This window comes from Alosa pseudoharengus, unplaced genomic scaffold (assembly GCF_046254945.1).
Source record: "Alosa pseudoharengus isolate Yale_2024_CS ecotype anadromous, Long Island Sound unplaced genomic scaffold, YU_APseudo_1.1 YU_APseudo_1.1_scf_13, whole genome shotgun sequence".
Classification (NCBI taxonomy): domain Eukaryota; kingdom Metazoa; phylum Chordata; class Actinopteri; order Clupeiformes; family Clupeidae; genus Alosa; species Alosa pseudoharengus.
This window is the reverse complement of record NW_027468598.1, coordinates 1592394-1615117: the sequence shown is the minus strand read 5'-3', so window position 1 is coordinate 1615117 and position 22724 is coordinate 1592394. Positions and strand designations below refer to the sequence as shown.

General features: G+C 41.3%; 1 protein-coding gene and 2 long non-coding RNA genes across 3 annotated transcripts in view; 1 reads left to right on the top strand and 2 right to left on the bottom strand.

Moving 5' to 3' along the window:
- Positions 1-1379: 1379 nt before the first annotated feature.
- LOC143121021 (uncharacterized) lies at positions 1380-7797 on the bottom strand. The gene is made up of 5 exons (XM_076281425.1): positions 7568-7797; positions 2597-3380; positions 2299-2473; positions 2043-2193; positions 1380-1603 (listed from the first exon to the last, which is right to left on the bottom strand). Exons 1-5 carry the CDS (start codon positions 7590-7592, stop codon positions 1395-1397), a joined length of 1344 nt encoding a protein of 447 aa, XP_076137540.1. The 5' UTR covers positions 7593-7797; the 3' UTR covers positions 1380-1394.
- On the bottom strand, positions 3807-4508 carry LOC143121449 (uncharacterized). Its single transcript, XR_012986479.1, has 2 exons — positions 3977-4508; positions 3807-3889 (listed from the first exon to the last, which is right to left on the bottom strand). It is a non-coding gene; the product is annotated as an uncharacterized LOC143121449 (long non-coding RNA).
- Positions 7798-7948: 151 nt separating the features above from the next.
- The window catches only part of LOC143121020 (uncharacterized), a 37558-nt gene continuing 22782 nt past the window's right edge, over positions 7949-22724 (top strand). Inside the window, exons 1-2 of the long non-coding RNA XR_012986358.1 lie at positions 7949-8054; positions 13804-13957. This is a non-coding gene — a long non-coding RNA (uncharacterized LOC143121020). The remainder of the gene's footprint in view (positions 8055-13803; positions 13958-22724) is intronic.

Below are 22724 nucleotides of genomic sequence, written 5' to 3'. Positions count from 1 at the left end.
CAGTTTGGGGTCTTTGTAGAGGTAAAAAGCCTAAGGGCGAATGTATTTGATCAATAAACCTAATTATGATTCCTTTTTCAGACTTGGAGAAACCTGCTCACATGTTGGGGCAGTACTTTTTAAGTTGGAAGCCAGTGTCCGCCTGGGATACAACAAAGTTGCATGTACCAGTGTTGCCTGTGCCTGGAATGGTGTCTCAACCAAAACAATTGAGCCTGCAATGATTAAGGACATTGAATTCTACAGTGAGCAAGCCAAAAAAAAAAGAAATGTTAAAAAAAGAAGACCCATTCCAAAAGCCTCAGCCGCACAGCAAAATCAATTCCTGCAAATGCTCTGTAACACCAAGGAGCTTCCCATTGGTCTCAGCTCTTTTAAAAGCTATGCTGATGTCTTTGCCCCTATACCCTGGTACAACAACTTGGAAGGTTTCACGGAAGAGCAGTGTTCTTTTGTGGAAGAAGAGACAAAAGGACAAGCAGCCTGTAAAGCTTGGCATCGGCATCACGTGGGCCGGATCACAGGTTCAACTGCACATAGGGTTTTGCACACATCCCTTGACAGGCCATCAAAAGCACTAATTAATGACATCTGTAGTTGCTCATCCATCGTTCTTGGCGTTCCGTCTTTGCAGTGGGGCAAGGACCATGAGGTGGATGCCATTAATACCTATAAATATGTTCTCGGTCTGTGCAGTGCTACACCCAACACGTCACCTTGCATCATTGTTTCAGAGGACATTTCAAAACCCCACAATAACCTAAAGGTAGACACAGCTGGGTTTAGAATATCTCAGGAGAGGCCTTACATCGGGGTGTCATGTGATGGATATGTCTCATGTGAGTGCTGTGGCAATGGCGTGGTGGAAGCCAAGTGTCCCTTTAAGTGGGCAAATGAGGGTTCTACCAACTGGACAGAGGGCCACCTGGACACATTGATCTCCTTAAAAAAAAATCATACATACTATACACAGGTACATTTGAAACTATGTTTTATCTGTTACACAGGTACATTTTAAACTTTGATCCTATGTGCTATGTCTAACAGTGGTTCACAGAGAAATGTAATTTATCTTACAGGTCCAGATGCAGATGTTCACCTGCCATGCAAAATATGCAGATTTTATAACATGGACCCCACAGCAGAGCAGTATCTTCCGTGTTGCCAGAGATGAGGATTTCATCGTGAAAAGCCTAGATGTAATAAGCAGGTTCTGGGCTGGACATATATACCCACGTCTGACAGGAGCCTCATCCACCACAATGGACCAGGAAGTGGTTTGATTTAAAAAAGGTAAAAGATCCATTTATTTCCTTTTATAAGCAATTAATCAAGATATACAGTATTAAGAAAATAAGAAAACACTACTTCTAGGCAATTGATCTATATGGCTTTTATTGTGCTGATTCTGCATCCCCAACTCTGTCATGGTTGAACACCACGCTTGGTGACATGTTTAATAAGGCAGCACAAACATGTACAATTTTATCAATTGTTGCAACCTCTTTGTTCTCCATTTCATCTCGCAGGGACTTCACGAACTGGACAGGAAGTGGGCCATCAAGAACATGGAACCTATTCTTCAGTGCACCAATGACGCGTTCTACAAGTAAAACAACATAGATGAAACCATGCTTGCATTCGAAATGTGTAGTGTTTGTACAGGAGTATGGGTATTTTGCAGTGTGTGTGTTGGTGGGGGCAGAAGGGTGGTGGATGGGTGGTAGAGAGGAATGTTGTGTGTGGTGTGTAGAAAGATGTATAACAGATCCATGGGGTAGTGGGGGATGTATGAAGTGCTGAAAGTTAAGTGTGTGCGTGTGTATGTGTGTGTGCGCGCAGTGCATTGTGCTGATGTATGTGAGTGTGCAAAGTAGTGTGTGTTTAAATGAAAATGTCTTAGCGTGATGATCTTTAAGTTTACTTATGATACGTCCAAAAAAATACTGTATAAGTTAATAAACCCATGATATTGCACTATATCCTAATGTGTTGTTCCTTTATAGTTTGCAAAAAAAAAAAAAACATTGTGAACAACTTACCGATATGAATCCGCACATTGGATTTCAGTCTGGATTCTTCCACTTCTCTTCCTGACAGCTGTTTCCTCCCCTTTGTAAATGCTGGAGTAATGAGATGTGCACCTAACAATGCAAAGTCCTCTTGAAGTGTAAAACCTCGATCAGCTAAGATCTGGAACACATAGACAATCCAAACAGTTAGATATCAGGGCAGTTCTACCTATCCTCATTTTTTTTCACTTCTGCAAATGTGTTTAGATTGAATAGTGTACATTACCTGATCTCCAGGTTGGTGGTACAGGTGGGATATGAATCCTGACTGTCTAACAATCTTGACATCAGATGCTCTGCCACCCCATCCCTTCGATAAAAACGTGACACTCCCAGCTGGGCTACAAGCAATGAAGTACTTCACCGTAGTCCACTTCTTGTAGTGAGAGTACGTCTTTGCTCTGTGTAGAAGTAAAAATAAAATAAAAAGTTTTTCATTACAAATCAATCAGTAAAATTATGGTGCATTGTTTAACAATCAATAAAACTGAAATACTGTTCACAATAGGCCTATTTGTATTTACCTTGCCTTCAATTTCCTTGAATATTCGATGCGTATCTCAAAACAGTCAATGATGGATGTTAGCTGTGGGAATTTCGCTTTCATAACAGGAGGCATTGCAGTAAATATACATTCCCTGTCTGGCCAATGAATGAGAAATGTTATTTTGGAATGCATGATATTGATCCATCTGGTTAGCATGTCAGTCACGGTCGAGGTTTTCATATCCAGGACATGACAGAGAAGGGAGATTGATGGGTTTTGTCGAAGTTTGAGCAATGTTATAAATAGTTGGTCTTGTGTAGGCACTTTAAAGCTTCTTCCTTTTATAAACTGGAGTAAAAAATAGTGTAAACACACAAACACTGTCCAGCTGAGACCTGTCATAGCTTTGCATTTACGGTCGTCTCCCTCCACAGCTCGGGCACTTAAGCGTTCTCGGGTGATGTTCTGGCACTCATCTCTGGCCTGGTCTCTCTCTTGTCTTAAAAGGTCGATCTCCGCCATCATTTGTGCCCTCTCGCTCTCCACCAGAGGCTTCGCGAAACCAGTTTCATTCACGCCATCACCATCACTGCATTCGGGTTCCCCAGGTGCATCGGATGAAAGAGACACCGCCACCGAGACACCGCCGTCACATGTTAGCTCACTGTTTTTCTGCTTAACACTCTTCTTTGGTCCCTGGGCTGCACGTTTGATGGCACTTCGGAAACGTTTAACTTTTGTCATCACAGAAACAGCCTGTCTCCGGTGGGGAAAAATCGAGGGCACATAATCTGGGTGTAGGTGGTCGTTCACTTGTGACCCTGCAAGCAGTAACGTTAAACGTTAACGTCAGCTAGCTAGGTCTAGTCAAGCAAACACACTAACGTGGCCATCACGTGGCCGCAACGTGATTTTCCAACCAATGTTTACGTTGCCGCCACGTTAATTTCCAACGTGGCGGCAACCGGAAAAGTGAAAGACGCCTTGATGTTGCCGCCACGTTATTTGACAACATTACCGCGACATATAGGCGACATGCAGGCAACCTTCCTGCAACTTAATGGCCACGTAACCGCAACTTTATAGCAACATTGAAACCCATGTTGGAGGTCGCCAGAATGTTGTCAGGATGTTAAAAAAAACAGCTCTGGGCGGATCTGCAGATGCAGTCCTCATTTGCCCACTCACTTGGTTTAGGAAGAACAGAGCGACATTTCACATTTGATTACACCATTTATTTAAATTCATTTAATTTGGGAGTTCCTGCCGATGACTTGATGTGCTGCTGCTGCTGCTGCTCCTCCTCCTCCTCCTACTGCTGCTGCCGGGCCTGCAAGCAAAGAAGAAAACCTTTAGCTTTCAGGTAAGAGCTGCACTTTTTTTGAATTTGTGCAGACTGTCCCGAAGTTTTACTTACGTTTTATTGTGCTGCATACTCCGGGTTCCGAGCAGTGGCAGCTTCTCCTTCCCCTTCAGGTTGCTGCCTCCAAATTTAGTAGTGTGGGCTACAGAAAACAACATTTCAATTAAGAGAGGCACAACATAGCCAACGTTTTCGGTCACCAACCATGAGAGAAAGGGTTCCACTTTCATCTCACACACACAGGCTACTAGCTCGTGTCTTAAAACATGCCAAACTAACGTCTTCTCTGGGGAGTCCGTTACTGCATATATTTCATATAAAATCATAGCACACCATCTACTAATTACACTTGTCATATTCAATAACATTCACATATCATATTAATATTAAAACACTAACATTACAGTACAGTAAAGTACAGTAACAAAGCAGTACAGTAAACGTAAATCTCCGATTGGTTTTTTATATCATTCAATTAGCTCAAAGTTATCCTAGCATGCTACATGCTAGCCCCATTCTAATGCAATTGCTGCTACGCGATGCTAATCACTCGCTAGCCTTAACAATCTTTGCTAGCAGATAAATTACTCACCGGCGTTCAGAAGAAGTGGATAAAGACGTGAAAACAATGAGGGAAGATTAAGGACAAAGTAGAAATAGTAAAACGACTTAAGAGGTATTAAAAATGATTCACGATAGAAAGGTGTCAAGGAGTAAAAGGTTTTGATTCAAAGTCTATTCAAGTGTAACGTTATCGAGTAGAACGTAAAATAAACGAATTCTGGTATCCAAGCAACACGCTTGTCAAAATAAAAGCATTTCCCGTTGACTAGAAAATCGTATGTCCTTCTGGATTGTTAATTATTTTGTTATTTATTCAATTTATGTACCTATTTATTTAACATTTTTTTGGGTTTAGTAACCAATGCTTAGGTGGGTTACACCTTCACCCCTTCTCCATCGACTTTGTTTGTGCATGCACATAAAAATGTCAAAGCAAAATAAGATTTAGGTAAGCATAGACAATTGACTCAACCTAATGTTACATCTAAAAGGCAAGCTCGTATTAACAATGTTTGGTCTCCTCATTGCCAATGCACAGGCTGCAGAGGGCAGCATGGTGGTACTCCTCACATCTGGTGTAGAGTAGAGTTACAGGCATAAAAACAAGATCAGTCAGAGACTTTCAAATGAGGAGACAGCACTCAAAAAATCCTCCATAGAAATGCATGGGGTTAGTTTGTAACGCCAATGGCGTTGTCTACACATATCCCACCCCTTCTTCGCCAAAATGTCGACATGTGTATACATTGAGCCAATCATGTGGTGTGATGTGACTACATTGAGCCAATTATGTGCTGTGTTGTGCAGACATCATGCCAATCATGTGTTGTGAACTCGCCACTGGAGCACACTGGTGTCGTGAAGCCTTGTGCATGCGTATTTCTGCCGAATAGGATGCCCGATGAGTACCCAAAAAGCGTTGCAATATGACTGCCGAGTGGAGGGACTTGCCTAAAAGGACTTTGGAGCAGTCAAACTCAGCTAGCTAGACACAATTGTTCTTGTATAGCTGTCTATGCACACTTTTTCATTTCGCTTGATATTTTATTAAACTGTGAGTGTGTGAACAGAAAGTATTAAGACATTCTTACCTTTTTTTTCTTTTCCAGGGACCGAACTGAAGAGGGATCGATCCACCATTTTGGAGACAACCGGAGGCAACATTGATAACCCTGACTCAGTTGCGACAGCAGAACCAGCATCTCTACGGCTTAAGGACAACTTCAGCTTGATAGAAAACTTGCAACACTTAATTGACATATGAACTGATGTTGGATTGGCACCACTTAGCCTACTTGCTGATCAAATAATTTGGTGAATACAATAATAATTGAATTATAATTAAGCTGGTGTTGTAATGTAGAATTATTTTCTCATGCTATGATTTCATACAACATTTGGGTTCTATGGAATTATTTGTTTTCTTATTGGACAGGAGACAGCTATTCCCAAAAGTGGGAATATCCCAGGTCAATAGAATAATCTGGTGTTTTAAGGTTAATTAGTCGGCGGCAGAATTAATGTATTGAATCAACACAGCATTTGTGATCGCAGGGTTGTTACCTTCGCCACTCGGCCTCAGAACCTCGAGGTTACAGCCAAACAAAACACCTGTGATTATATCATTACCCAACACTCCTACTCACACAATTTCAAATTGCTTAACCTCTTTTCAGCCTTGGTAACTGAATACTAAAATTAAACTTAGGTTGATTGTCAGTTATCAGTCTTATCCTGTGGGTCATGTGCACTGCTGTTATTTTCTTATAACTTAATATAAAGCATAGTTTGGATTGGATTCTGATTAGCAGTCAGTGGTTTAGCTACTCTCCACCTCAGCCTCTCCAAGGTCTTTATGCTCTCTCCTGGTTGACCAATGCCTACCCTGCAACGTGGTTTGTTTGTACACATCACTTGAATTCATGAAACACATGAATTTTACTTCAAATGTTAATAGAAAGAATTGTCAGTGTGATTTATTAATGTGTTCCCTACATGCATTTAAAATAAACGATTCATCAATTCAGTATCTGAATATATTTGATTGCTATTTTTCAGTTTGTGGAAATTAGAAAATTGTAGTTCTGGATGGTAAACATTAATCTCAGTTTAGCATTATTTTTGTGGGGATGAGTCATCAGGTAGTAAATAAACAGTACAAACCAGTGGTCAATTTTTCTGGCTTGAAGATAGTTTGACTTAAAAAATAAATAAATAAATAATATCTCTGATTATTATTGCATTTGATATAACCTCAGCTAACAATTGGTGTTGGGAAACGGCAACATTGCTAAATGACCATAGGGCCACGTTATGGCCACGTTGCTCAAGTCACCAAATGGCAACGTTACCAAATGACCATAGCGCCACGTTGCGGCCACGTTATTTAGACCACTAAATGGCAACGTTGCCAAATGACCATAGGGCCACGTTATGGCCACGTTGCTCAAGTCACCAAATGGCAACGTTACCAAATGACCATAGCGCCACCTTGCGGCCACGTTATTTACACCACCAAATGGCAACGTTACCAAATGACCGTAGGGCCACGTTATGGCCACGTTGCTCAAGTCACCAAATGGCAACGTTACCAAATGACCAAAGCGCCACGTTGCGGCCACGTTATTTACACCACCAAATGGCAACGTTACCAAATTACCATAGGGCCACGTTATGGCCACGTTGCTCAAGTCACCAAATGGCAACGTTACCAAATGACCATAGGGCCACGTTATGGCCACGTTATTTACACCACCAAACGGCAACATTACCAAATGACCTTAGCGCCACGTTGTGGCAACGTTGCTCAAGTCACCAAATGGCCACTTCATAGTGGCAACGTTGTGGCCACGTTGCAGGAAGGTTGCCAGAATGTTAGTTGGCCGTGACCAACTGGCAACTTATAGGCAACGTGGCTGTTTAGTTGTGTGTTAGCTGGGGTGTAACTTATAGCATTAGCTGCTAGCTGTGTCAAGAATACATCACGATGGGCCTAATTTAAAAGAGTAGTTTATATTGTTTAGCTATGCCATTTACACATCGCTAGTAGTAGCATAGGTTATGTTTTATAAATTAACCTACCAGTTACGAAGTGTTCTCCACACATGCGTATGTGGTGATGCAGGGTCCCACAGCTTTTGGTTACGGTCTTCTCTTCGTATGGCTTGTAGCCATAATTTTCTTCGGTCGGGATTTTTTTGACGACATGGCAGGCAAAAGAAACTCAGGGAGGGGTTCTTAGCTTTGTTGTTGGTACACCCAACCACACAGCAACTTTTCGGCATGTCTACCAGTAGCAGCTACCGGTTCACTTGGCTTGTTCTAATCTAAGGGAAGGTTTTCCCCTCAAAAGGGGCGTGGCGCAAACAACCTGCTCTGTGTGACGCGGGTCCGGTTGTAAGTATAAGGATGGATCATAGACTGTATACAGTCTATGGGATGGATGATGCATTAATTTGTGAAGTGGAACTAAACCCATTACTGTATGACCCAAGTGACTCTAACTACAAGGACAACTTCAAAAAAGATGCAGTATGGAGGAAGATTTCACTGGCAGTCGGAGCTTCAGGTGAGTGACAATTTCAAAACGGCTTTAATTAACGTTATGTAGGCTAATGTTAGCATAGAAGCTAGCTGTCAGTTATCTAAGCCAGGATAAACATTAAGTTAGCTGCCATCACAATGTCTACATGACAGGGTAACATGCAAATCCTGGAGTAGAACACCCTCCATCGTGCAGCAAGAATCCCAAAAGCGCACTCAACAGTCATTCTTGCACTTGATAGTCTGTAATTGAATTTTCGCTTGGGCTTGGACAGATTGTGTCCAGGATAGGGTCTCATCATGTATCGTTTTAGAGGAAAGGCAGCATCCCCCACCATCATAAATGGCACATCGCCATAATGATCAGTACCAGGCAGGGGACCGTCCTTTGCAGTGTTTGGGCCTCCATTCCCCTCAGTGCCGAATTTGCAAAAACACCACCATCACTGGTTCGGCCAAAATCCCCAACCTAAATCACCCTGAAGCGCAAATCTGCATCAACAAGTGCTAATAAGACAATTGAAAAGTTTTTTTTATAATTAAAAAACTGGCTACCCGAATTAATTGGAGCTTGAATAGTGATGTGCTTGCCATCTATAGCCCCAATACAGTTTGGAAAATGCCATTTTTCCCAAAAACCTGCTGCTATTTTTCTCCATGCTTCCTCCGTTGGCTTTGGAATGTAGGTCTCCATCATTACGCTGATGATTGCTCTGCACGTCATGTAGATTGAGTCTAACACAGTTTTTCGTCCAAGCCGGAAGGCAAAAGCTAGTGTAACAGGGTGGTCAGTGTTGTGCCTGAACGCGTTCATTGAACGAAAGTTCATGAACTCGTTCATATTTTGACCGAACTTGAACTGAACGTCCTGCATTACTGCCTGATGAACGTTACTGTGAACTCGTTCATTCTGGTGTCTGTGAACGGCACGCTCTTTCAGTTTAACTTCGTTCAATAGGGTGTCAGATTTCTACACAGCCTTCCACATGAAAACCCGGCTAAAACACACCGTAAAAAGGCCTTAATATGGCAGCATGCAGGTCACCATTTCTCAAACTATGGGCCGCGGTCCGCAACGTGGACAATGCTGGTCTGCAGAGTGAAATTATTCCCGGGGCATCGTCTGATAATTTGCTGCGCAATTGATCAAGGAACTGCGGACAGAAAAAGAAAACAAACGTTTCTGCAATTAGTAGGAAATACTTGTTAATTTGGTGTCATCAAACATAGAGGCATAGAATTAAGTCGTGGTATGAGCGTTTATTCAATGCATGCGTGTGCACGTTGGTAGCAAAGCTAAGCTCAACCTATTGGAAGGCTATTTAATTATGAAACGACATTTAATAGAACGACGTGGATTTACGCAACTTCCATAAAAACAGAGCACAGACTATATAAAACACTGTCTAGCATTAAGTATTAAAGTCAGCCAAAAGCTATTAATTAGTCTTAGTTAAAGATAGCTAAAGATCTCCAGATCAGTGATTTACGCATGATCTGATCCGCCATTTACCATTCACAAAAGCTGGTTGTGTTTCCTGAATCCTTACAATCAGGCATTCAAATGAAATGTATTTAAATAGCATATAAATATTCTATCAGTGTATGATGCTTGCATGAGGGAAAGATCCCAAAACAACGGCACCCATATAATTGCTTTTGTTTTGAGAAGTATTTATCATGCAAGCATCATCCAACAATGCAAAAACATTGCAGGCCTAATTATATTTTACAGTAGTAAAGCAGTACTCTGATGTGCATGTTTTCACAAACTTTTGTGAACAATCTTAGCACTTTAAACATTGACTGTTTTGAAGTGCATGTATAGCAATATAGTATAAAAATAATAATAATTGTGATATCATTATAATTTGATGGGGGGTGGGAGGAGGGGGTGGGTTCATGTAGGTGGGCCCTATGACCCCAAAGTATGCCTTGACTGGGCCTCAGGTCAAAGAAGTTTGAGAAAGGCTGATGTAGACGACAAAGCAGCAAGGAGGCGTCGTATGATCATTTAAACAAGTTTTATGACAAGGTCGGTGAGGATGGGAAAAATCGTACATTTCTGTGCAAACTTTGCCCGCACTTCAGTCACATCCACAGCAAACCTGAAACGGCACATTGAACTGAAGCACCTGGCTAGCCTTTCAAGGTATGTGCAAGCCAATACAAAATCAAAAGACTGTCAAGACAGATCCTCAACCCAAATTAACTGCATTCTATATGGGCTGTGGCAATAATTTTGAAAAATAATAGCTCGCAGCAACATATGAAAAAAAAAAAAGAACTATGAACTAGTTCATTTTTGGAAAGTGTGAACTTAGTTCAAAATTTTGAATTATGAACTATGAACTGAACTAGTTCATTTTAAAATTTGTGAACTGAACCTTGAACTACTTCACGTAGAAAGTGAACTTTCCCAACACTGAGGGTGGTACATAGGAAGGGCCAAGGGGCCAATCACAGTAGCCTGACTACGCCACCCTGAGGCCTAATGCATCAGGGAATCTTTAAGAGATCGTACCTCTAAACAGAGACAGCTCGTTCAGGTTCGAATATTACACAAAGGAGACATGAATTCCAGCAAAGCAAAAGATTTATTACGACACAAAGGTTGGGAAGTGGAGATCTGAGGGTGGCAACTATGGAAGTTCACACCAATACCATGCGAGCATCATAAAAGGTTCACCTGTTACACAGCAAAGGCACACAGCAAAGCTACAAGCAATACACCAGAAACACCACACATGTGCTTAAACTAGTCCCCCCTCAAAGCCACCTCCCTACTAAATAAACACAAACAAAAGGACAAGACAAGCAAAACAAAAACCAAACATAACAAATAACCAAAGCAAAACCAAGACAAGACAAGACAGCAGCACGACCCATGTTACCTAGTGATGTTACCCGTGAACCCCCTGCTTCGAAGCGTGTATCGAAGACATGAACCAATTTGGAGTGAAGCTTTGTATCAGAGCTTGATTCGTTTTGTGATAATCACGTGATTAGTGACGTCCGAAGCTTCGTTTCACACACACCCACGTGACTGCTTCGAAATTTAATTTAAAGCATTTAAAGTTGCGCGACACGGGGGGCGCCGTTGTGGGTTGTTGAAGAAGGAGAGCTAACAGACTCAATAGTGCTGCTGACACAAAAGCTTATAGCCCGGGTTTTTAGCTCAATTATCAGCATGCTCGACTCCCATTCTAAGGTGCGTCTGTTTCGCGGGTTCGAGTCCAGGCGTGTGCAGGACTGAATCGCACAGTTACAACACAACCCAGATTACAATTGGTCTAGGCTACGTACTCAATATAATCACAGAAATGTGTGTGCAATGTGCATGCCCATTCTTTATTCATCTCCCTTCTAAATTGATGTATTTACGAATACAAGAAGTGTTCACAGCCAAAATACTACCTTTATTGTTTTTGTAGAGAAGGCAATTACATTTGTTTTTTAATGCAGGGTACAAAACAGGCTTAGTTAGGCCTATTTATGACATTAATTATTTATCCATTAATTCATGCTCAACATTTATTCATCTTAGACTCAAAGACATTCATGGCTAATGTCTGAAAAACTTTGACACAATGCTATCCTTAACTTTCACCAGCAGAGGTCCTCAGAGTTCTGAAGCTTCGAGTACTGAACCTTTTTTCAATACAATTGGATTGAAAGCTTCACTGGTTCAGAAAGCTTCAGTTCGCCATCACTAATGTTACCCCACCAGCATGACTGTGCTGCCTAAAAGAACAGAACACAGAAGATTAAACAATGAAAACACCACAATATACATAACAGAAAACCACAAATGTCTATGGGGAGACAGCATACCTGACAGTAGCACAGACAGGGGCTACACCAGTGGAGTCTACATTGCTACTGGCTGCTGCCCCTCTTAAGTAGCACTCCACTGGTGCCAGATTGATTAATTGCCCATGCCCCGCCCCCTTCATTAGCACTGGCAGGTGCTATTGGAAATAGCAGGCAGAGGTCTACCTGCTACACTAGGCTATTGAAGGACTCTCCAGTAGCTAGGAATCTGTAGGAAAAGTGATACTTATTTTACTGGTGTATACACCAGTAAAATAAGTATCACTTTTCCTATAGTTGTATGTATACAACTATTAATTATTTTAAGTAATAAATAGAGCCCGACCGATAAAGGATTTTAAAGGCCGATACCGATACAAATATTTGTTGATTTAAAAATCCGATATTCCGATATATCGGCCGATATATATATATTTTTTTCAGAAACACGCAACAAAATTTCCCTAACATTAGTTATTTGTAGTTATTTATGAGTATTGACTAAAATAATATGATAATGCATTTGTTGTCAAACAAACTTGTTTATTTTTAAATAATATTGTTATTATACACAGTGGAACAGAGGAACATCTAAATATATTAAAGTTCTGATAAATAAAATGTATAAAAAAAGAAACTTAAGATATGAAACTTAGTCTTTTGAACAAAAACACAATAACAACAACAACCAAATCAAAGTTACCAGTAATAAAAGACTTGGTAAGCTTCACAAATATAACTTTATACTAAAACTCAATAATTACAAAAAATAATGATGACATTATTACTATCATCATCATTTGTATTATCATTAAACAAGATAAAGGTCACTCCTAAATGTTTGAGTGTACGTGTAATAATTAGTCCCTATTGCCTTATAAGCTACCTTATAATTACAATGTCAGCTTGCTTATCCCTTTACCTGCACTTTTTAAATTATTTCCATCAAGCTACATCAAACCATTTTCAATCATCAGTTGCTGCCTGCCTTCTAAAACCTACTATTTAGTGATCTAAATCCATTATGTAACTCGTTAATTGGCGTCATTGGATTTCACACACGTGTAAAAGAAAAGCTAACTTTTATGCACAAGCTACGTTTTGCACAAGCTACGTTTGATACTTTTTCTCTATGTCTAAATGTTCACTCCACGCACGTCTAACTTACATTTTACAATGCAGGTTATTTATACTAGTTATAAATACAGTAATCATTACTTTATTTAGGCAGAATAAGTTTGTTGTGGTTTCCAAGCTCATTAATGTTAACGTTAGCGGTCTGATATTCATGGCATTAGCTAGCTTTGTGGTTAGCTAGTCTATGATGAGCCATAATTTAGCAATGGATAACGTCATACTGCAAATTGTAAAACATACGCTTTCAAAATAACAGGCCGGGGAGAGACGATACGTCTCACTGCTATAACTGTCACGCTATTAAAAAAAATAGGACAGACAGTCAACACTCACTCTCGACTTATTTAACAGCAGCAAAACTGGACATTGTTTTCACGAATTTTGTCATGCTTATTTGAGTTAAGAGAACTGATGGGGATGTTCTTTTAATTGTTATTCAAGCAATGTATGTCTCGTGACCAAATCACAATGAACACACTTCACTTATGATCTCACTCGCGGATAACTGGTTCTCTCTGCCCGACTCTGGCTGGATCAGCAGGTTGCAGGATGTGTGGCGCATAACGTATAACATGTATAACACACGAGTGTTGCCAGCAGGGACGGTGTAGAGTGCCCTCTGGTGGACAAACTATACAACGCCAACACTCATGACATGGTTGAAGGGTGTTTCGTCCGTTTTTATTTTATTTTTAAAATATTCATTTATCGGCCATTATAAATGCCGATACCGATAGTTTGGAAAATGCCTAATATCGGCCGATAATATCGGCCCGCCGATAAATCGGTCGGGCTCTAGTAATAAAAACAACTTGTCTCAACAGCTGAGGACTGCCAAAAACGCTGGAAATACTTAAGAGACCGATTCGTAAGAGAGAGAAAAAAAACACCTAAAAGTGGATCAGCAGGAGGATCCCAAAGAGAGTGGAAATACTATCAACTGATGTCATTCCTGCTACCCCATCTACAGCCAAGAAGGTAAGTTTGCAAGTACTAAATATATCAGAACACCTGACATACAATCTAAATAGTCCACAAGAAACCTCAAAGTGTTACCTTTCATTTGAGACCAGGATTAGGCTATGCTTCTACACAAAGGGGTTCATGTGCAGTAAGCATTTGATTGTCAGTATGCATTTTGGATATAGTGGAGCGGTTAAAGGAACACGCCACCCAAAATCAGTAGTAATATATGTTCTTACCTTAACTTTCACGAGTTGAGTCCAGTGTTGGGTATCGTTACTTTTGAAAGTAGTTAGTTACGTTACTACGTTACTGTCAATTAAAAGTAATCCGTTACGTTACTACGTTACCTATAAATAAAAGTAACACGTTGGAGTACTCCTGCGTTACCAACAATTAAAACGTGTTTGGGGTGCGTCTCCGCCTGCAGCAGCAACACACATCCTCCTTTAGATGCACCGACAGTGCTGACTGTTCATGAATCAATCATGAACCTAACTGTAGGATAATGACAGGAAAGACAGTCAGCATATTGCACGTTTTATTTAACAGGCATTCATCCTTTGAGAATTAGAACAGCTTCCATGAATAGCATATACCAGTAATAGGCAGAGTAATAGCCTAAAAACAGTAAACATCCTTGTCCGATGTAGTTTCCTCTTTTTTCATTTTAACATAAGAATGTAGCTTACCGTATTAGGCTGCGCACAAAAGAACAGTGCATCACACTATTAATAGCCTAAATCAACTTTAAAAGTGCAGGCCTAACAAAGTGCTTAACAGGTAGGCACGCAACCTTCAAAATAATGCGCGTACCTCCAAGAATCAAACACACGTAGCTTACACACACACACACACACACAGGGGCGCCTTCAGGAATTACTGTGGTACGCACACTCATCACCCCCGCCCCCCCCTGCAAAAAAAAATCACTCGTGAACAATATTTGTCCGTTTTAGGTCCGTGCATTGGTCAGCAAAAAAGTAGCCTACATAGCATAACAACATCCACATGCAATAATACAACGACAATGTCTACAATGACCTACTCATTTGGACAACTTGATACACCCCTATACAGGCTAAAGTTACCTTTAGTTTTGTTCTATTTTCTAGCGTAACGTGACGTCTGGCTTTAGTGCAGTTTAACGTTCTGACAAGCACACCAATTGCCTACCTTGTTCTTGCCCATCTGGAATAACTCCTAGCTTTGCTGCCTCCATCCTTTGTTTTCGTTGTTTAAACTTGTGATATCCATTGATGAGTATTAAGTTAGTGAATTAGCTCAACATTGTGTGCTGATAATAGATAGCCGAGTAAAAGAAAACAACAAGTAGCCTATTGCGTGTCTGCGTGCGTATTCTCTCTCCTGCTCAAACAAAATGCGTGCACGCTAATTTTGATAACGTGTTCACTAACTTTACGTAATAGAAAATTGTAAATATCCTAATGGCATGCAGCTAAAGGGATACTGTGCATAGTTGGGAAGGTATGGTAGGCCAATTTGGTGTGAATACACACACACACAAGGGAAATTTTCTGTTGTTGAGTAGCTTGATGGTACGCACAGTGTGTATGGACGTACACCTGCAGGCGCGCCTGCACACACACACACACAGAGAGGCAAGGAGCAGGGCACAGACGCAAGCAGCCACATCTGACTAAATGCAGAAAAGCAGGGACTTTACTTTCCTTATCGAGGGAAATTCTTAAAGTAATGGAGTAACGAGTGCTTATTTTGGAAAATAACGGAGTTACTGATTACTCAATTCGCAAAACTAACGCGTTAGATTACTCGTTACTGAAAAAAACTAATAAGAGTACTCTAACGCGTTGTAACGCGTTACCCCCAACACTGGTTGAGTCATACATCTCCCGCGCCGGTAGGTGCACTCAAACGCTCTGTCGCGCGGCTCGAATGTGTTAGCATGTTGCTATGCTAGCGGGCTCTGCCGTGGCCGTAGAGAGAGGAACATAGCAGTATTCAAACACCTCCACGTTTTCCCTACTTAAATACAGTTGCACGAGTAGTTGATAAAAATGTGTACGTCACACAACATGAAACGTAGCGATTTTCCAAGCGAATAAACAGGAGAACTACAATGTGTGGCGCAATAGCACTTGGGAGTACTTCGACCTAGCGTGGTAATATTATTAACACCTAATTGTAGATCCTATCCACCACAGAGTTTAGAATCCATGCTGGATCGACCCTCAGCCTCTCCCTCCCCTCTGAGCGAGAGAGAGGCACACACACTAGAGATGCGCTGATGGGCTATTATTTCAACCATAACTGCATAGCAAAACTTATCATCCATCAGCCATCCATCAGCACCAAAGTTTGTTGACCAATTTTCAAAACTGCACCCGCCCACCATCCGCTGGTTGTTTTAATGTAGGCTATATGGGTAATGCAGCGCTGCTGACGTGAGGCTAGAAAGCCCTTGCCTGTTCTAGAAAGACTGATCTAATGCAGCAAATATATTAAAAGGCAAAAGTCGTACATTGGCTAGGCCTATCCCCAGAATATCAGCAGCAAACTCAGTCTCTGTCGCGCAAAACAGTCTCCAAATAAAACGCACATCGGCCTGTTGCCTATTCTGCCAGCTTGTGACAATATATCGTCCAAAATGCTTGATTGCATTGCATTCTCCACATTTTTAGCTAAATTTTCATGTACCACATCAGCATTTTTCAGTGAATCTTTTGTAAATTGCTTTACAATTACCGTCGGGCCCTTGTCAGCAGACTTCGGCTTGCCTCCACTATTCACTCCTTGTCTTCCGATGTCATTTCTGAGTCATCTACAGATGTTTACACACATTCACCTCCCTAAATAGAACCAACTTCAACCTGTGTTATATCCTAGATGAGACTGCCTGGGTTATTTTGTTTAGATATTAGCCTAGCCTATATATAAAACACATAATTGTAGCCTACCATTCAGGGAATAGGCATTTAAAAGAGAGACAGAAAGTGATATGACTAAGAAATGACATCGGGAGATGGCAGTGCAAGATGTTCAGAACGTAAGAGCTAAAACTTCTACAAACTCAATAACATCCACAGCGGAAAAAGAAGGTAAGAAAAATAGTCGTAAAACTTAGATGTGTAAGGCAAGCAAGCAAGTTTGGCGGTTGTTACTAAAAATGTGAACATGCACGTTGCATTGTTGTGCGGTGGACTTTCAGAATGAATGGAGTCGGAGTTTCTTTAATATTGAGGCGTCATATTTGTCCGATGGCCTGCTATAAAATTAATTGCGATGTCTGTCTGAAAAAGACGCGCTCGTGCAGTCAAAATGAATGGGAGTCTTCAGAACAGGCTTGTCAGTCAACCTGACATAACAGTGTGTAAAGTAGCCTATAATGTGAATGACTTGTTATTTTATCAAGGATTTCTTTCTTTTTGCAAAAAATAAAGTACAATAGGCAGGGCTCTACAGTGCGCCCATTTCACTCGCACATGCGAGTAAAAATGATGCCGTGCGAGTGCAAGAAAATATTTAGGCGCACTGGTGCGAATGACTTCAATATTCAATATAATAAAATACTCCGCAACATCGAGAAACATTACTGGTGCAAACCATAGAATCACGTCGCGAATGCAGCATAAAAACGACACCTCCCATTAACGTTAGCAGTTTCGCGTTGTGACTCGCTAGTAGTCGCTTCTATCAAATCCAAGAGCGCTCAGAAAAAGCGGAAAGTTAGACTAGCCAGCCAAGATGCAAAGATTGAAGAAATTAGTTATTCTATCCACCGAATTCATTGGATATAGGAGGAACAGGATGAGATTCTGAGAATGCAGTGAGAGCAGGAAAGGTAACCTAACCTGCCTTTTAGCCCAGTTGACGTATTGGCTGCAATATGCAAAATATAGCTGTAGCGAACCGGCACAAAAGTAGCCTCCCGTAATACTCCAATTTTATTCAAAGGTAGAACGCTACTGACAACTCCAGGCTTCCACGCATGCTTGTTTGTTTACACCGAATACAAGCTGAAGTGCAAAACGAAAGTAGGCCTAACGTTTGCCTACTGCCCCCATCAATGCAAATATTTCAAATAAAAACTAAAAGTATAAAACATATATCCTTGATTAGCCTATGTTGGGTTTTGTGGAAGAGAAAATGGACTGTTTTAGTAGTAGTATTAGGCAGTATGCAGTCAGATAGGTCACCATGGGCATATTTGGATTAGCTACAGATGGATTCACAAATAAATAAATAAGCCTACATTTGGCAGGATACTTGATATACAGGCTAAATGCAAATATGGCAATGTATTATATTATTTTACATTAACAAAATGTAGGAAAATATAACAGACTGAAAATAAAGTAGGCACTGATCTTTGACAACATTTAGGCTACAGGAAGGATTTTAGACATTCTTAATATTCGCAATTGGTGCACTGGCATGTTTAACTGTTAGCTGCAGTATAATGTTAGATTTTGTGTAAGTTAAGTACAGAACTGACTGTGCGCCAAAATTTTTGTCTGTGCTCCTAAATTTTTTAACTTGGGCGCACAAGTGCTCCTGAAAAAAAATGTTAGTGTAGAGCCCTGATAGGCATTAATTAGTAGGCCAGGAGCATGCTGAAATTATGTGGCAAATTGCGTTTTTTATTACAATGATAAAATTGTAAAAGGACATGACCGAAGCTGAGGCAAGCCAGGCAATAGGCCTATATGCCCGACGGTAATTGTAAAGCAATTTACAAAAGATTCACTGAACAAAAATGCTGATGTGGTACATGAAAATTTAGCTAAAAATGTGGAGAATGCAATGCAATCAAGCATTTTGGACGATATATTGTCACAAGCTGGCAGAATAGGCAACAGGCCGATGTGCGTTTTATTTGGAGACTGTTTTGCGCGACAGAGACTGAGTTTGCTGCTGATATTCTGGGGATAGGCCTAGCCAATGTACGACTTCAGCCTTTTAATATATTTGCTGCATTAAATCAGTCTTTCTAGAACAGGCAAGGGCTTTCTAGCCTCACGTCAGCAGCGCTGCATCACCCATATAGCCTAGGCCTACATTAAAACAACCAGCGGATGGTGGGCGGGTGCAGTTTTGAAAATTGGTCAACAAACTTTGGTGCTGATGGATGGCTGATGGATGATAAGTTTTGCTATGCAGTTATGGTTGAAATAATAGCCCATCAGCGCATCTCTAGTGTGTGTGCCTCTCTCTCGCTCAGAGGGGAGGGAGAGGCTGAGGGTCGATCCAGCATGGATTCTAAACTCTGTGGTGGATAGGATCTACAATTAGGTGTTAATAATATTACCACGCTAGGTCGAAGTACTCCCAAGTGCTATTGCGCCACACATTGTAGTTCTCCTGTTTATTCGCTTGGAAAATCGCCACGTTTCATGTTGTGTGACGTACACATTTTTATCAACTACTCGTGCAACTGTATTTAAGTAGGGAAAACGTGGAGGTGTTTGAATACTGCTATGTTCCTCTCTCTACGGCCACGGCAGAGCCCGCTAGCATAGCAACATGCTAACACATTCGAGCCGCGCGACAGAGCGTTTGAGTGCACCTACCGGCGCGGGAGAGGTATGACTCAACTCGTGAAAGTTAAGGTAAGAACATATATTACTACTGATTTTGGGTGGCGTGTTCCTTTAAGTTCATATAATGATAAGAATTGTGCATTTTATGACTAAAGCATGAAATTTTGTCCAGTGTTTCTAGAGACTGTAAACTTCATTTTCAGACGTGGAGCCACTTCAGATTTTACCTCTGGGGCCAGGTAGACTTAAAACTTAAAATATTTTGCAAGTCATTCTAGAATTTTACTGAGCAGTCTAGAACTTCCATTAACTGCAATGTCAAATGTCTGATTGAGTGCATTATGACATCAAATGGAATATTTAGTTGCCAACATTCCATAACTTACTATATTTTGGTTTTTTTTATTCAATTTTAGCGAGCATACAGGTCTGTTTCTTGGATTCTGTCTAATACTTTCAACACATAAAAGCACACAAATATTTGGCAGAGCTTTTTTTTTTAATGGCACTTCAAAATGTTTTTGTGAGTCCATTATCCACCTAGCAGTCTCCTGAGCAAGAGCAAAGGTCAGTGCACTTTAGGGCAGCCTTTCTGCACTTGCAGCGCATATTACATCCTTTCTTGCAGCCACAATGGATCAGTTCATAGCAGCTCTGTGAGGCCTCTGGTAGTGTGGTCCAAAGTGGCTGCCATCCCGTTGCTTCTTGCACCCAACCCCATTCAGAAGGGTTTGGGAGTTGAGGATCAGGAAGTAAAGCTTTGATCCAGACATTGGCTTGATACATGGCCCGTTTTACTTGTTGTTCGAATGCAGCCTTTGTAGGTGGTATATTCTCTAATGTTCTACATTTATGAGTGAAGAGCTGCTTTCTGGCCTCATTCACTTCCATGGTGTCACTCGTCCTATCATACATTAGGACAACCAAGCGTTCTAATAGTGACATGGATAGTTCACTTACATTCTTTGGCATTTGCATTAGCTCTTTGAATGCCTCTGTCACCTCAGGAAAAGCTTTCCATGTCTCCCATGCAGTCTTCTTTCCTCTTCCTGCAAATGCTGATACTGTGTCACATCCTGTAATTGCATGGAACACAGGGAGAGTGGTACAGACAGCTGGATCTAGGGTGTGGGCCACTTCATGAACAGCAATGTATCTAAAATGGCTGCCTGTACCAAGAGCTATCCACATCTCCTCTGGCTGGATCTTTGTAAACATGGCTACAGACAGGACAACAACATCTGTGTCTACTGTGCGAATAGTCACTTTCTTGCAACCCTTTTGAACAGCATCTGATACATGCAGAAGCAAACGTGTGTCTGCTTCTTCATGGGAACATGGTGCAATATTTGTCAAGTTACACATGTCAGGGGAGCAGAGCACCTCCTTGCCATGAGTTATATAGAGTTATTTTTCATCATCTATGGGTAAGCAAATGATTTGATGAGCCAGGAATCCAAACAGCTCTGTTTTGTTGTCGTCAACACATAGAAAGTCTTTCCAATGCTTTGGCAGAGGAGTGGTTGGAATCACGCGCCTCCTAATCCCCTTCCCTCTCTTCTGTCTTGTTGTACTTTTTAGACTGTCTGGCATATAGACATCCCAGACAACATCAAGCCGGTTTGCGTTCTTAAGCTGAGATTTCAAATATGGCACAAACATACTATCTGCATATTCCTGGAAGGTCTTTGCTGTACCTGGACCACAGCTGCACCATCTACAAACACAGCATCAACCATAGGAGCAGCTGGTGAGTCAGTGTCATCAGTGATTATGCAGTGCAAGAGGTCTGCTTTTGTACCAAGTCGCATCTTCCCTCCCTGCGACAAAGACGGTGGTGCTGCCTGGTTTTCATGAGAGAAGAATTGATCCAGATTACCATCACGTGTTTGACAAGACAAATACAGCCGTGCGAAGAGGTTGCAATCACGTTTCAGTGCTTGAAGTTGCATCTTCTGCTTTGATTGTGATTTTACTGGTGGTTGGCTGAAGAGAGGCAATTTGTTCTTTGGCAGGATATATGTGACTGTCTTTGTTCGCAGCTCCAGCCGTTCTTCCACAAAGGTCTTGTACTGTAGTGCACCCAAGGACTCCACCCTCCTCACTGCATCTGCTACTGAGACATCCATGATCTCCTTGGAGTTAAGCACAAGAAGATCTTTGCTTTCTTCAAGAAAAGGGTTTCCCATCTCCTCAATCACAGCTGTCAGAGACTTAACATGCTTCAAAAAACGTTCCTGTGCTGCTGGATACTGTTCGTGGTGACTGTTTTCACATTGTAGGGAGTGTTCATTCTCAAACTCTTTAATTATTTGGGCAATTTCAGGACCAGCCACCATCCAGCGTCGCAGTGCCCCAGGATTCTCAGTCAGTCCCACTGCTCCACCAGATCCTTTGATTAATGCATTGTTTTGTTCATGGCACTGGTCAATAGCCATAGCTGAGAACTTGTTGCTTGTTTTATGAACAACAAACCTTCCAGCACGGAATTCCTCCAGAATTGCTGGATGTTTTTCTGACAGGACCATCATGTCATGAACATGCACTGATAGCCACCTGGAATAGTGAGTGTGGTCAAGTGCAAAGAACCAAGGCAGCAGCTGTGTGAGAGTTTCTATATACAGCTGAAAGTTGCCTTCCCGAAGTGATCTCATGTACATAAGCATGAGGACCTCAAGTGATAGGGATTTAAGCCAGTAGTCAAAATGAACACTTTCACTGACTCGCTGCTGGCACCATTTGTCTAATGTTGGAGGATCTTGTTCAAATTTGCAGTTATCATTATAGGCCTGGTTCAGTAGTTTGTACAGGCAAGCAGCTGTAATTTGGTGAGCATGACGGGTCTTTGTCACATGACTGGCATTGATGAAAGAATCTGCAGTGCCAGAGGTAGCTATTTCAGCCTCCACCAGAGCATTGGTCAATCCACTGTCTTCAAGCCAGTCCCCTAGGAGCTGTAAGCACACAGAGATGTGTAACAAATTAAAATGTTACAGACCTACATTGACAAATATTGTTACCCTTATATTGATATAAATTTAAAGTTCCAATATATTTACCTTCAAGACAGCCATTTCGATGTGCAGCCCCCCGAACATGATCACAAAGTGGCTTTCTCCATGGCTGTTTGGCCACGTCCATTGGATTTCCTTGGCTAAGGCATAGAGAGGTTGGTCTGCAGTAAGAACAGGGACCTGCCCAGGGTTCAGGTGATGGATTGCAGCTCTGACAATATCCATTGAGTGTTTAATCATGGCAGC

What these genes read in the sequence shown, in the direction of transcription:
- LOC143121021 (XM_076281425.1), bottom strand. Translation starts at nt 7,592, where the DNA reads ATGTGTGGAGAACACTTCGTAACTG. An exon ending in TGGAGAACACTTCGTAACTG is followed by an intron (nt 3,381 to 7,567) that starts GTAGGTTAATTT and finishes TACTGCTTGCAG; the next exon opens with GGTCACAAGTGAACGACCAC. An exon ending in TCAAGGAAATTGAAGGCAAG is followed by an intron (nt 2,474 to 2,596) that starts GTAAATACAAAT and finishes ACTTCTACACAG; the next exon opens with AGCAAAGACGTACTCTCACT.